Below are 16,009 nucleotides of genomic sequence, written 5' to 3' on the forward strand. Positions count from 1 at the left end.
TGTTCTCCTTCTCTACAGCCAGGCACCAAGTTGTTTTACATTCTCAATAGTATATTTGACCATATTCTACTACAATCAGATGCAACAATGTAAATGAAGAGATGTTTTACATGAAATAAGCAATTTCTAATATTGTTTTTAATTTTCCTATTTAATGTATGCTCTAATTTAGGCTTAGTAATTCTAAATTTTAGCAGAAATAAACTTTCAAAGTTTGAAAGGCAGGAATTAAGCAGTATAACCTGATACAATACAACTAAAAAAATGCTTATAAAGGAATTCTAGAGGTAGGATATTACCAAATTCCCTCCATTTCCAAAATAAAATATTCAACTCATTTAAACCATACCGGCATAAAAACAACAAATTGGCTTCTAGAATTTAGGAACTTCAAAATAGAAGTTTAAAAAAAATCATACTCAAAAAAAAAAAAAAAATCATACTCATTACCATTGGTGAAGTAACAAGAATCAAAGTTTAACATGATACTGGGGACAGGTAAAAAGCAATTATTTCTAAATCAAGAACTGCATGCTATCTCTAGGATTCAGTATAGTGAAACCTGCTCTATTCACAGTGAAAAACAAAAACAAATTGCTCAGGACACACATTAAGCCAATAAATACTCAGAGGTACACTATTCTGTGAAATTACTGAAAACTGTAGTGCCTTAAGTATTTCATTATTGATGGTCTAAAATCCTATGTACTTATTCCAAAATATGAAATGATTTTATTTTTCTCCTGTAAATAGTCACAGAGTTAAGTGCAGGCATTGATCACAGTGATGGGATATGGCAACAACAAGGCCAAGTCTCTGGCTTAACGAAGCTTACCATCTTGTGGAGAAGATAGCCAGTGAATAAAACAAATATAAAATAATGTCAGGTAGTTGTGCTTTAAGGAAAAATCAAGCACCAGAGTAGAGGTTAGAGCAGGGAAGAGGGGATACAGCTTTTTAGAATTTTAATTAGGTCTGTGAATATATGTTTCTGACACATGTGAGCACATAACTGCAGGAAGTAAAGGAGCATGCGATACAGAGATCTGGACAAGTGTCTTCTGGCCACAGAGAATATTAAAGGAAAGGCACAAAATTCCAGGCAAAGCAAGACCAATGTGGCTAAGCTGGGTGAGAAAAAGTTGCTTGGATGGGAGGTCAGGGTTTAAGCAGGGGCCATATCACACAGAACTTTTGGATTTTATTCTGAGTAATCGGAAGTTACCATAAGAAAAACAGAACTAAAATTAAGAATTTATTAAACTGTCCAAGAATTATTTTATTCTTCAATTAGGTAATATAGTCACATAGTTTAAACAGCAAGAACTGCATTTCTTATTTCTCCTTCAAGAAACTTTTGCAAATATAATGCAATACATTTTTTTCCTTGCCCTGTTTACACAAATGGAAGCATACCCACTGTACTCCCTACACATTTCTTTTTGTACTTAATAATGTAATGCAAAGCTCTTTCCATCAGTTTACAGAACTTCTTTCTCTCATATAGTTGGTCAAGGATTCCACATAATGGCTATACCATAATGTATGGATCCAGTTCTCTATTGATAGACATTTAGACAGTTTCTGAAATTTTACCATGATAATCAAAGCTATAGATAACCTTATACCCAACCCCATTCACACAGGAATAAATCTAAAGAATATATTCCTAAAAGTGAAAACACCGTGTCAGAGAGAATATACATATTTGTAATCATGCTAGCTTTAACAAAATAAATGATCTTCCGTAGTACAATCCAACCAGCAATATTTAAGTGCTGATGTCCTTACAGGTGAGACTAGCGTGTGGAACATACAGTCACACTTTTGGCTTTTTGCCAATCTTGCAAGTACAAAATAATGATATATTGGTTTATTTTTTTTTTTTTTTAAGATTTATTTATTTATTCATGATAGAGAGAGAGAGAGGCAGAGACACAGGCAGAGGGAGAAGCAGGCTCCATGCCGGGAGCGCAACGTGGGACTCGATCCCGGGACTCCAGGATGGCGCCCTGGGCCAAAGGCAGGCGCCAAACCGCTGAGCCACCCAGGGATCCCCGATATATTGGTTTAATTAATACATGCATTTCCATTATCATGAGGTTTCGCATCATTCCTTATGCTATAGAGCCACCCGTAGTTCTTTTATCAACTGTCTTAGACCCTAATTTTCCAGTTGTCTTTTTCTTATCAAATTTCTAATCAAAGTTCTCTTATCAGACAACAGTTCTCCATAAATTAAGGAGATTAGACCTCTATAACTTGGAATGTTTCATCATAGTTTTGTCTTTTGATTCTGCTTACAGTTATTTTTGTTATGCAGAAATTTTTTACTTCAGTAAAATTCATCAATCATGTCTTCTATGGTTTCCTTCTTGGTTCTGACCATAATTCTCTCCCCATCTTCTTCCCTCTTTCATCCTTATACAATTCCTCTCAGTATATTTGTGGTTTCATTTATATATATTATATATAATGTTATTTATATATATAATATAATGTTATAATATAAATAATATACATACATATTTTTTTATCATAGTATACACTAAGAAGTATGCTTTTAACTTTACTTCTGTTCAGATGGCCAACCAATTATTCCAACACACTATTAAATAGTCTGTATTTCTCCTGCTAATTTGATATGTGATTGTTATGATCTGAATATTTGTGTTCCTCCAAAACTAATATGTTGAAATCCTAACCAAAGGTGATGGTATTAGAAACGAGGGTCTTTGGGAGGTAACTGGTCCATAAGGGCAAAGCCTTCATGAATGAAATTAGGACGCTTATAAAAGAGGCCCCAGACAGAGCCCTCTCTGGAGGAAGAAGGGATGTCCATGAACCACAAAGCAGGCCTTCACCAGAACTAGCCATTGCCATGATCTTGGACTTCCCAGACTCTATATAACTGTGAGAAATAGATTTCTGTTGTTTCATGGTATTTTTGTTATAGCAACCCAAATAGACTAAGACAGGGAGGGACCTTGAGCATTAAGTAAAATGTCTGTGTATATTCTGGTCTATTTTGGATTTTTATTTTGCTTTGTTGATTTATATAATCATGTGCCAGTAACTATTCTAATTACAGAAGCCTTATAAAACATTTTAGTATCTAAAAAGGTGGTCCACCCTCACTGTAAAATTTTTTTCACAATGTTTCTGGAAAATTTTGTGTATTTGTTTTTTTTATTAGAACAAGAGAATAAACGTGTCTAGGTTTTTTTAAAAAAAAAAGTCTGAGTAGCTTTATGGGGATTGAGCTAAAATTATAAGTTAATTTAGGGAAAATGGACAATTTTAAGTTTTCCTATTCAAAAACACAGTCTTTCCATTTGTTTAAATTATCTATCATGTTCTTCAGATTTAAAAAGAACTTTTCACATTAGTCCTGCACCTTATTTAAGTTTGTTCATATATGTTTTATCTTGTTTTGTTTACTATTATAAGTACAGTCCTTCATTCCATTATATCTTGAAAATACAATTTACAGGAACTACTACAGAAGAGAGAAAATCTAAACAGCCAATTTGAAGAAATAAAGTTTTCAAAAGGCTACTATTCTGTATCTCCTATCCTGTGCATCTCCAAGAAGGATAAGGCTCATATGCTTTCATAGGGAAAATCTGGTTCTGCACATGTGCCCCATCCGAGTGAGTCAGTAGATTTTAACATAACTACTTTTACATACAAAAAACTTAAAGATTTTAAGATGGAAACTACACATCATTCCAAACAAAACTGAAACTTTTTTAAAGTTACAAACAAAATGTATTAACCATAACAGCAAGAAAATACTATAATAAATAGTATATATGCTTAGAGTACATTAGTTTGAAATGTTATATGGCATCAAAGAAAAATGGAAAAATATGTAACACAATTGTAAGTGATTAAGTTCCAAGAAACTTTCACTGAAATAACTGCAGAATTTAAAAATAAAGTCAGTGTGAAATTTAGAAGTTTAGTATTTACTATCATATCATAGTATGATACTATAGTATTTGGCAATGGTGACTGGTTAAATCAACAAGCACACACTGTTTATGTAAAGACAGACTGGTGGTACTAACACCATCCATGGTAAATAACCCTTTTTGACCCAGGAAGTCCACTGTTAGGAATTTATCTTATCATTGTACTCCCACATGTATTTTTTAAAAATTTAAATATTTTATATTTTTATATGCAGTTTCTAGTATTAAAAGTTAAAACTTATGGACATTCTTACATTGGACATATGAGCCATTGAAAGAATGATAATAAGGAATCATCTCTAAGAAAGGTTGCTGAGTGGGGATGCCTGGGTGGCTCAACGGTTGAGCATCTGCCTCCAGCTCAGGGCATGATACCACAGTCTGGGGATCGAGTCCCACATCAGATTCCCTGAGAGGAGCCTGCTTCTCCCTCTGCCTGTGTCTCTGCCTCTGTCTCTCTATGTCTCTCATGAATAAATAAATGAAATCTTAAAAAAAAAAACAAAAAAAGGTTGCTGAGTGAAGAAAGCTAAAGTACAGAAGTATATATGTCATAGATTCCAATTAAGGTATGTGTTCTTTTATAACACTACATATACATACACATATAAACATAATTTATATATATATGCATATATAATAGTATATATATATGCATATATATATATATATAAATCTTACTTAATCCTGCAAATGATGAAAGTGAAAGAACTTAAGAGAGGGAAGGTTAACAGGTCTAGGATCATATAGCTGGTAATCTGTAAAGCTAGCATGCAAATGTAAGTCAATCTGCTTCTAAAGCATGTATTAAAAAATATTTTAAATCACACATTATTTATTCTACCTAGCTCAAAATTAGGTAATAAACTAAAACTTGATAGAATCAAAGGAAGGTAGAAATGATGATTTAAAAACTAACATTATTTTATAAAATGGTGAAGGAATTTGATATTTTCTATAAAAAAAAAAAAAAAGAGGAAACATGTATCAATTTAATTTTAGATAATAATCAAAAGCATAGTGAAGGCACCTAACTGTGAATTTCTTCAATGGACTACAAATAGAAATTAATTATGAGGGGTGATAACACGATTTGCCACCCAAAGTTAAATTAAATCTGAGAAACCATATGGCCTCCACAGGAGGTTTGTGAATTCACACAATATTAAGATAAGAATAAAGGAAAAGAAGGCAAGGAGGAAAGAATGGAGGGAGAAGAGATGGAAGAAAGAAACACATTTTTAATAATTAGCATCTTTCTGAAAAAGAAATCTCTACTATGAGTCTACATAGCATGATATAGAAGTAGTGTTATATGAAGTTTGTCAACCTAATGGAGATAAAAGCAAAAAAGAACAATGGTAATAAGACTTAGGAAAACAAGTTATTTCATACACTTTTAAAAATAATTAGATTTAAATAAATTTATGAACATATTCTATCACAGCACACAAAAAGCATATGGCCCACATTTGAAAAATAATGTGAATTAAAATATAACTAATGGATCTCACTCTAATTATTCATTCTATTTTAAAATAATGGTGTTTCAAGTGCAGTGGCACAGGGTTAAGGACAGTAACCTAGGAGTATAAACCCTCAGGTTTGGTTTTGTTTTAGTTGCCTGTTTTAGGGCAAGTCAATTAATCTACTGGTCTCAAATATCTACATGTGCAAAAGTAAATAAATACTTGCGCTGCCTTGTTACAGGTATATTATATACAGTGACAATGTGTTTGAAAGCAATTTGATATAAATTATCAAATGCTATTTAAATATATGGTAGTGGGCAGCCCTGGTGGTGCAGCGGTTTAGTGCCACCTGCAGCCCAGGGCGTGATCCTGGAGACCCTGGATCGAGTCCCACATCAGGCTCTCTGTATAATACCTGCTTCTCCCTCTACCTGTGTCTCTGCCTCTCTCTTTCTCTCTCTCTCTCTGTCTCTATGAATAAAGAAAATCTTAAAAAAACAAACAAAAATATATATATGGTAGTATATTTTCTAAATCTGTACCCATAGTATATAAAGAAAAGTATTCCAAATCATTTAAAAATATGAAAGCTCTAGATTATTTAATATTGTTAATTACAGAAATTAAACCCTGAAAGTGTTTTAAGGAATTAAAAAGATAGGTATAATATTGTACATTGCAGTATATTTTTGAGAAGCCATAAATGCCAAGCAAAACTAATTACGTACTGATTAATGAAAGCATTTTAGAGAAAGTGCTAAGGAAAAATACTCCCAAATTATTAATAAGCTGTTTTCTGAGTTTGGCATATTTAATATCTTCAGTAAGAGCAGTAAGTAAAACACAACTAACTGAAACTTTATATATTTCCCATGGGCATGTATTTTGTCTGAAAATGTACATTATATATATACATATATATATATAATTTTTCTATAACACTGTTACAAATAAAAACCTTAAAACAGAAAGTAACTGTGTATGTCTAGGAATCCACGAAGATGCATTCCATATACATAAAAATATTTAGAATTACTTAATTCCTCAATAATTAAGCTTCTAATGAAAATACTTGTGCCTTTTCGGTGTATTTTTAGATAAGACAAATCTATTCAATAGCATACTGAAAAAAACTTTTAACTTACTTTCACTTAACAAATCCTTATGGCAGTCATATCAAAAAGTATTAAGAAAAGATGGCTCAAAGAGAGACTTTGCAATTTTAAAAAACTCATAAAATTTTCAAAACAGAAGGGGTTGAAATATTTTCATATTACAGATGAGGCCCAAAGAGATCCATCCACTTGTCTAAAATTATATATCTGGTTCCTGAGAAGCCAGGCAGGACTAATGATGCCCAGACCAGTACATGCTTAATTTCTCCACAACATATTACTGAAAAAATCAAATAAAAATCTGAGCACAGTCTAACTAGAAGTATAAAGCAAAATTTTTAATAGTAACATATTTGCTTCACTGGGAACAAAGCAGTTTTTAGACTTTAATAAATTGCTCCAGCACTTGGTAAATCTAAAAACCAACTATAAAAAAATTCTTAGTCTCTGCTGTAAATATAAAAAGCATACAAAAAACCTAAGTACAAAGAACTGATAAAAACTAAGATTTTTTAAAATAAAATCACCTATTTGTCTATAGGGGGATCAGTAAATACAAAAAAACCACATACCATCATAAACCTTTCATGTTAGGTAATGCTCTAGCCAAGATATCAGAGTACCATATAAATCTCAACTGTCTAACTCAGCTAAGTCACATTTTAGTGAAACACAGCTCTTGGGAAACAGATATGGAAAATGAAAAACAAATCTATATTATATTCCAAATAATACACAAATCAGGAAAAGAAATTTTTTTAAATATAAAGGTTGTTATTCATTGCTACAATATCATGTAAAGCTTATGAAATAACCTCAGAGAATAAAATGAAGGTGAAAGGGAAATTTTAAAAACCTGGTATGTTGTCAATATAGATGTTCTTGAAGTGGAAAGGGTGAGGAAAAATTCCCAAACAAAGGTACGTGGCAGAGGTGATAATATTTTTGACTAAATTAGTGGACTAATTTCCAATAAGAAAGGAAAAACAGAAAATCTGAATTTCTAAGTAAACATGCCAATGTAGAAAGGGAAGGAAGAAGTGAAGAAGGAAAAATGAAAACAATTCATGAGGGAGGAAAGACAAATGACACATATTACGCGCACACACACGTACACAGTATGAAATTTCACATTTGAAATAACCTGAAATGGTACTAACTATAAAATATAAACTGTCTCAAAATAGGTAAATGAGATCTTAAAAGGAAGCATATAAAATAAGTTCTACCTTACAATATTTGACCCTACTTATTAATAATAACTTCTTAAAATTATTTATTTTTAGCTAATTAGTACAAACTAGAGTAATCATTAAAACTATGCCTTGGTATGGGACTTATCTGATACATCTGAAATTCATAGGAATCACAGTAAATAAAAAATATGGTTTAAGCAAATAATCTGAATAAGCAAAGTTTAACTAAACCTATGTCACTGTAATTTATGAATTTCAATTTAAAAAATCTGTACACCAAGTGACAGCACCAATCAGCATTTCTGTTATCAGGATCCTGCACTACAGAGAAGCATCATAAAAGTCTTCCATGAAATAAAGCCAGAGTAAACTAAATCAACTGCTATCACAATGATACCCAAGAGAGGACTTCTACTGTCCAAGATCCGTATGAAATGAACAATTCTGTAGCCTATGCTACTCACCTTGTCTTTGAAGATATGTGGATTTTGGTATATAAAATCTCGGTAACTTTCTGTTCGCACTTTGTCCTAGAGTAGAGAAAGAAAAACACTGTTTACATGGTAGACTGAAAATATAAAAATTTCTAGGAAGATATTTGTTATTTTATCGCATATTGCTAGTTTCCATAGCTACTGTTTTCATGAAAAGCCAAGCTTAATTTTTTTTCCTAAAAGAAAACAATAAAAAATGGAAATGCCACAAACACACAAGGATAATCACTGAAAGTCAGATAAGGGATGTACATATTTTTGTCTTGATGTTTTTGTCTTGATGTGTTATCACTTTATGACTTCAACTGGTTAAAAAAAAAAAAAAAAAGACTTCAACTGGTAATTAAAGCTAATAGAAGCTGAACATAATGTTTTGTTCCTTTAATAGGGCCTGGGATCAGGAGCCTGACTCCCTGTAGTGGAGGGAATCTATGTTAAATGTTAAAATATTATATTAAAATATGGGAGAAAAATAACCAAAACAGATAAATGCTTACAATTGCATATAAAAAAATGAAACCAAAGGGAATATGGCTTTTCTAAGAATGACACTTATCAGCGCCCATTTGATTTATAATCCTGTTTTGTTTCTAGAAATGTCTGTAGTAGGAAATGATGCTTAAAACCCTGTAACCCAAAGGTAAATCATTTGAGCCATGCAGCTCACATTGATGAGACTTCTGCACTCTGGAGTCTCACACGACCTGTGACCAAGACAGGCACCGGATGATAACATTTATTTTATTTCATGAATAGGGCCGATTCCCTTTTAAATTATTTCAGTTGAGATAGACACAGACAGCAAATTAAGCAGTAAGGGCCTCTGCTGCCAAGTAAATAAAATGAGCACAATAAAAATAGATTAGGAATTCCAGTTTTGGGTTTCACACTAGGTAAAAAGAAATGTTACAGCAAATGCTACAATATAAAAATTTATGGAATCCATACCCTTCAAAAAATTTTTTTAGGCCAGTATTGGGATTTTGGAAAAAAATAAAAAATAAAAGTCTTAAATTAAAAGCCAAGTTGTTTTACTTAGTTACAGGATATAAGAATGGAGAATTACAGAATTCCATGTTTTTTGATGGAATTATTTTAAACTGGTTTACAAAAAACTTCTTTTTAAATATTTTATTTATTTAATTATGAGAGACACAGAGAGAAAGGCAGAGACATAGGCAGAGGAAGAAGCAGGCTTCCTGCAGGGGAGCCTGATGTGGGACTTGATCCCAGTTCCCCAGGATCATGACCCTGAGCCAAAGGCAGACACTCGACCACTGAGCCACCCAGGTGCCCCTAAAAACAGTATTTTAAATCAGGTTTATTAAACCTTTCCCTGCAATTACTTTAAGAATTACTGGAAGAATCTAATGTTTAAATAGATTTACTAATATTAACTTACCAATCTTAAAAGTCTTTTAAAAAATACCATTCCATACATTTGTCATTTTTACACTCTTCTTATACTACAACCAGTGATTTCTGCTGGCTGAACATCAGTCTAGGAGGCAGGCGCTCAGAAAGCTCTCGCCAATCACACTGCCTCACCACTGCTCCAACTTGATCACGAGCACCCAACTCCAGTCCTAACTAAATTCATGCACCACTGCTCCCTTAACTACAGTCCTTCATCCAAGCTCTTTCTACAGACCCATCTGCTTTCATTCACACGTTCACTCTGATGCAATAAAATCCAAAGTGTACCAGAGTGCCTTGGACACAGCAGAGGTTCAATTTAATAACTGAAATTTTGAAAAACCACTAAACGTGAAAATGCAAGCAAATGAAAGACTAGCACTCATAACTACTTCTAAAAATGTATTCTAAAACACTAATGTTTCAATACAATAAACAAAAATTTTAAAAATTATTTTCTTTCATCGCCCTATTTAAGAAACACAAAAGAATAAAATTAAAGCTCCAATACTAAGAAGCAAAATAATTGTTTAAGACTAGTAAAGTGTCATGGAATTATTCCTACAAATATAAAAAAAATTAAGAAAGAGACTATAGAAAAGTATATACCATAAATTTTACAAATATAAATAACAGTATGTTCTAAATGTGTAGGCTTATGTAGGTGGAAGGAATGTAGGCGTCAGCTGGAGATACAATGAGAAGAATGCAGTAAAGAAAAATTATCTAATAGTACCATGATCTGTGATAAATGTTCACCAGGATGAACAATATTTTTCTTGGAAAAAAAAAAGAGAATAATGCGTCTCAGATTTACAACATTAGTCAACAATGACTGTTCCTCAGAAAGATAAGGTGGGCAAAGGATTTTGAAAGTTCGTGTAATCCATCCTTCCATCAACTGTATGCTGAAATTCAAAACTGAGATCTTCATCTCAACTCTAGAACGGGAGATCACAAAATACTTTTATTTATAATTATGATCACAACATATGCCACAATAGTGTCATTGAAATATGAGACTAAGCAACCAAAATTCCAAATAACTCTTCCTATAAAAGCAAGGCCATCCTAAGCGTTAAAGTAAATCCTATACAGTTTCTCAATTTTAAATTATTTATAAAGATCAAGTGAGATTCTAGTAGTAGCACAACCTTAAACAGATTATGTGAGCTAAGAATTGTTTTAAGAAACAAAACAAATTACTGCTTGATATACAGAACATTTTCTACTCATCCACATTTTATAATTTAGCAAAATATAAAATTGATAAATAGTTCTTTTTGCATGGAATAGGTCCTTATTTCCTCTAAAAACTTAATCAAGTCATCCCCGATGAGAGGTAATTACATTGTGTAACAGCTAATGGGAAGTGAGGCATGGAAAATTATACTAATAGGGATTCTTAAATGATTCTCTAAAAGGGAAAAGGTAGCACTGGAAACTTCAAGTTGGAACTTCTTAAATCCGTATGTACGTCAAAAGGACTTAAAGATACAAGATCAGGTGTGAAGATCTTCTAGTAATGGATATACGGCTACAAATTTCCAAGACAGAATTTGGAAACAAGTAGTCAAACCGGGTTTCCTTGATGATTGTACCTAGGACACTTTTATGTGCTATCTATTTGGAGTCTCAATAAACTTATCTGTCTGAAAACCCACACAATTTCCACACCAAAGGCATTAAAGCTTGGTGGCATTTAGATTAATGAGGTGATTTAAAATAACAAACATGGGCTTAAGTTAATTCCTTAAAAAAAAATTCTAGACACAATAAAATTAATTTTAACAAAGAAAAGAGAGTAAGTCAATTTCCTTTAAACAAACTCCCTCTGGACTTAAGAGAACTGTTATTTATAATGCTATACCATTCCCAAGTGACAACAAAAAGCACAACCGTGACATGTCATTAGTAGAGAAATGACATGACATTGATGCATTTGTGTCAGGGGAACATGGTCTTAGGGCTTTCCAAAATAAAACAATCTGGTGAGGAAGAATTTAGGAATGAATTTTTTGTTGGTTTATTTTAAGAAAAGGCTGTAGCATTGAAAATTCACAGAGATGAACATCTAACATTTAAATAAATTTTTTACATTCCACCACTTGTTTTACTATAGATATTTTTAGTTTTACCAAATTAAAAAATTACATCTTACTATTTTACAATCTGTAATACATAATCAAATGTATAATTACCAGGCAAAGCTAGAAATCTACTTCTATTTTATATGGACATTATAAAAATTAAAACAATCAAATTTAAAAACCTTATTTGACCAATTTAGGAAATTCTTCTACATATTAATGATTTCAAGTGTAAAAAAAGTTATGCCATGACAACTGTGAGATTTAGAATTAAACTTTGTACCAAAGAATTATTTGCCCAAATTGAAGTCATACTGCTATTTAAAACACTAAAATTAATCATCCCCTTTGTACATTAAAAGGCAAACGTATAATTTGTTCCTATTTAATAGCTGCTTTTGAGAAGACCTAAACCAGCAGCAGTTTTTTCCAATGTTCTATTTCAAGTAAAAGTAAAGACTGTATAATAAAGATTAATAATGATCTTAAACAGAATTTACAGTTGACTGTGATGCTCCTATAGTCTTTTCCACCCAAGATGTGCTATTAAGCACCAAAGATTTAAAAAGCAATTCTAAAAAAACAACAACAACAAAAAAAAACAGTTTTCCTACAGCATATATATTAAAAACTTGTTTTATTCTATTTTTCCTTTAGTATGGATTTGGTGGGTTTGTGCTCTTTTCTAACCTTTAGCATTTCTTCATGTATCCCATAATGCCCGTATGAGCTGAAATAAACACCATCCTCATCTTCCTGGAGGTCTGCAATGGCAGTAGTAGATGACGAGCAGGTTCTGACATCTGCGTTCATCACAAAATCCTGAGCAAATTGTCTGTAATCAATTTGAAATACACCCTTGAGACAGGTTTATTGGACCATGAAAAAAGGAAAGGCTAGAGGTTGAGGGAGAGGAAAGTGGAGGGAGTGGAGAATGCAGTGTGATGAGCCTTCTAACTCACATTCTATCTTAAGCAACTGAAAGCTCCCCCTGCTGGATCTTAAGCAAAAGCATATTCAAACCGAGATGTCAACATTTCTTCTGCAAATCACAAAAACACTGCCAGCTGAAGATTATAGCCATTTGTATCTTTCAACTGAACAAAAGCACATTCTCTTTATTCAATATCTCTACTGTTCTAAAACCTTATTTTAGCAACGGAATCAATGTGGTATATTTCAACACTATTAATATTCTTTCAAACCATATCATCTCAGGGGAAGTGTTCTATGGGCAGAAAGGTGACTCAAATTGAGAATTACTAGGTATGCCACCACCACCCACTGCAGCTCTAAAACTCAATTCCCTCTCTGATCACAATGTATTAAGAATCTATAACGTGGGATCCCTGGGTGGCGCAGCGGTTTGGCACCTGCCTTTGGCCCAGGGCGCGATCCTGGAGACCCGGGATCGAATCCCACATCAGGCTCCTGGTGCATGGAGCCTGCTTCTCCCTCTGCCTGTGTCTCTGCCTCTCTCTCTCTCTCTGTGACTATCATAAATAAATAAATTTAAAAAATTAAAAAAAAAAAAAAAAGAATCTATAATGTATATGGGGGAGAAACACAAAGAGGTAGATAGTAGAGTTGTTGTTGGTTAATAAATTAACCAGAATAAAATTTCAAAAATGGGGAGAGGGAACCACAATCAAGCTATCCAATGTTCCCTGCTGGACATCCCGGCAAACCATCAAGTGGGTATTAGGGAAATGGCAATTGACTTACAAATCCAACAGCTAAAGCTATACTTGGTAAAAACGCAGAATCTCAGGCCCTATGTCAGACCTCTGAATCAGAACGTACAGTTTAACAAATTCCCAGGTGGTTCATATGCACATTAAATTCTGTGAAGTACTAAGCCAGTAGAAGGCTAATTTACTCACTGGAGAAAACCATCCTATGTATCTGGTTTTCTAACTGAATACTACATAATTATACTTTGATTCTTTAAAAACAAAAATTTCAACACTGTATTGTCCTCCAACCTAAAAAAATATTAATTACTCTCCTTTAAAAGCCTAGGAGAAAAAAAGTAAATGGAGAAATTTATTAGATACAAAGCATTTCAAAGGAAAGCAATATCAAAGAACAAAAGCACTCAAGAGGCCAACACTCCCAGAATAATAACCATTAGTACAAAAGTAATTATAAAGAAGTATGTGAGAAGAGGTAAAACCACAAAATTTTATGTTAATCAACTATATCTATAACATATAAAAATGCTAATATTAATTAATATCATTAATTTAAAATAAATTTAAAATTAAATACCTACATTGTGCTTTCCAGTATATGAAATGTTTTACCATATTCCACCTTATTCTTAGTGGTATTACTTTTAGTATCTAAATAAATAATTTTCTGTAAGATTGATAAATTACTTCATTTTTTGCAGATCCTCACGTGCTCTAGCTAATGCAGCTTCAGCAGACAGTGCCCTGGCTTCCATATGTTTCAATTTTTCAACAACGGATGTGTTTTCATTGAGGCCATTGGGATATGAGAATGGGACTGACACTGGTTCATAAAGATCTTCTACATCTAAAGAAATAAATGGACATTATTATCAGGACATCTTCTGACAATGAAGCAAATATAAACATGTTATCAATAAATACAAAGTGCCTATTATGCAGCCAACTGAGAAATATTTGTAAAAGTATTTCTAATTAAATATTTAATATTCAAACTGTTTCCATTTAAATTTAAAAAGCATGTTGTTACTCTAAGTTTTTCATTAGGGGGCTAAATTAACCATATATAAATGCATTAATTATACTGAACTAAAACTAGGAAGGAACAAAAAAAAATGGAAAAAATCCTTGAATGTATTGACTACCAGGTTTCTTTTACACACATTACATTTCATTTCACCCTCAAAACAAACCTAACATGTAACATTTATTCCTATTTTAAGGCATGGGAAATATAAATTTCAGAGGAATTAAGTGACTACAGCCCAAAGTCATTTGGCTGTTTAATGAAAAAAACTACGATTCAAACCCATGCCTGCCCTCCTAGCTCATATTATTGCCAGTTCACCAGGTCCCTTCTCAGACACAGGTATGACATTTAGATATTCATTAAGGACAGTGTGTGCATAAGGAATTCTACACATTCAGTAACTTTTTCATCCTAAGTAAGGGATACTGCAATCTATACATCAATGTCTATTGCTGATATTACTGACATCCTAATTCCTAGTATTAAAAATTCTTGATTTGACTTTAATTTCACTATGTATGAACTCATTAACTTCCACTGTAAAACTAATACTTCTGCTAACAGAAATTAATATATGGAGTTAGTGAGTGAGGTCAAAATCCCAGTGTCTATCATTCAGTCCAATTAACTCTCTGATCAACTTAAAGCAATAAAAACAATGCATTTATATTTTCTCTTCAGTACAGCACTTGGAGAAATATGGCTTTTTTTCTTATTCAGTTTTTAGTTGTGACACTTCTAGAGTTGAGACAAAATAACTAAGCTTAATAAATGCATGGGAATATTGTAACTTAGAGACTATAGCCTAAATCGAACTTATAAAAGCAGTAGTACAATATGCCACTAATCTCTAATCAGTCTGAAGAAGACTGAGTCACTGTTTTAAAAAACTATACATTCATTTATTATTTAATTCACCAAAAATTAATGAGAGCAACAAGATACGTTAAGGACGGTACACCATATCTTCTACTCCTTACTATATAACTCTGTGTATCTTGTTTTCAAACTTCGTCAAACTGTAAGCCAACTTGTTAAGTTACAGATTAGAAATGAACAAAGGAATTGATTTCTTTGCTTTAAAAGGTTTGTTTTGCTCTTTGCTGCAATAAAAGAACAGAAACTTTCAGCACTAATAATATGGAGACAATCAGATATATTAAATGTTGAATGTTGAAAAGAAGAAAGGGTTCAGTCAACATTAAGACCCATAACTATAATTTATTAAAGTCTAATTAATAGTTCTAAGCCACATTCAGAAAGATGAATCTCCACATCTACATTCTGTCTCAGGAGGTTCGAATCTCCTAGATACTTCATTTCAGCAGCTAAGAACTACCACAAAGGATGGTCAATTTATCAAGAAGACCTAACGATTATAAATGACCATAAACCTTACAAAAGCAAAAACTGATAGAATTAAAAGGCAAAAATAGACAAATCTTCAGTCATAGAAATGTAAATACATCGCTGTCAATGATGAATTAGAAAAGTTAAAAAACATGTAAAAGATCAGAACTAAAAT

General features: G+C 32.4%; 1 protein-coding gene across 3 annotated transcripts in view; it reads right to left on the minus strand.

Annotated features, from left to right (window-relative positions):
* The window catches only part of PRMT3 (protein arginine methyltransferase 3), a 123,711-nt gene that overhangs the window by 98,097 nt on the left and 9,605 nt on the right, over window positions 1-16,009 (minus strand). For all 3 annotated transcript variants that reach the window (XM_077866208.1, XM_077866209.1, XM_077866210.1), the window contains 3 exons: window positions 14,142-14,301; window positions 12,451-12,595; window positions 8,225-8,290 (listed from right to left, as the gene is read on the minus strand). In XM_077866208.1, the coding sequence (XP_077722334.1) occupies window positions 8,225-8,290; window positions 12,451-12,595; window positions 14,142-14,301 (371 nt within the window). The remainder of the gene's footprint in view (window positions 1-8,224; window positions 8,291-12,450; window positions 12,596-14,141; window positions 14,302-16,009) is intronic.

The sequence above is a fragment of the Canis aureus genome, chromosome 23 (assembly GCF_053574225.1).
Source record: "Canis aureus isolate CA01 chromosome 23, VMU_Caureus_v.1.0, whole genome shotgun sequence".
Lineage (NCBI taxonomy): Eukaryota > Metazoa > Chordata > Mammalia > Carnivora > Canidae > Canis > Canis aureus.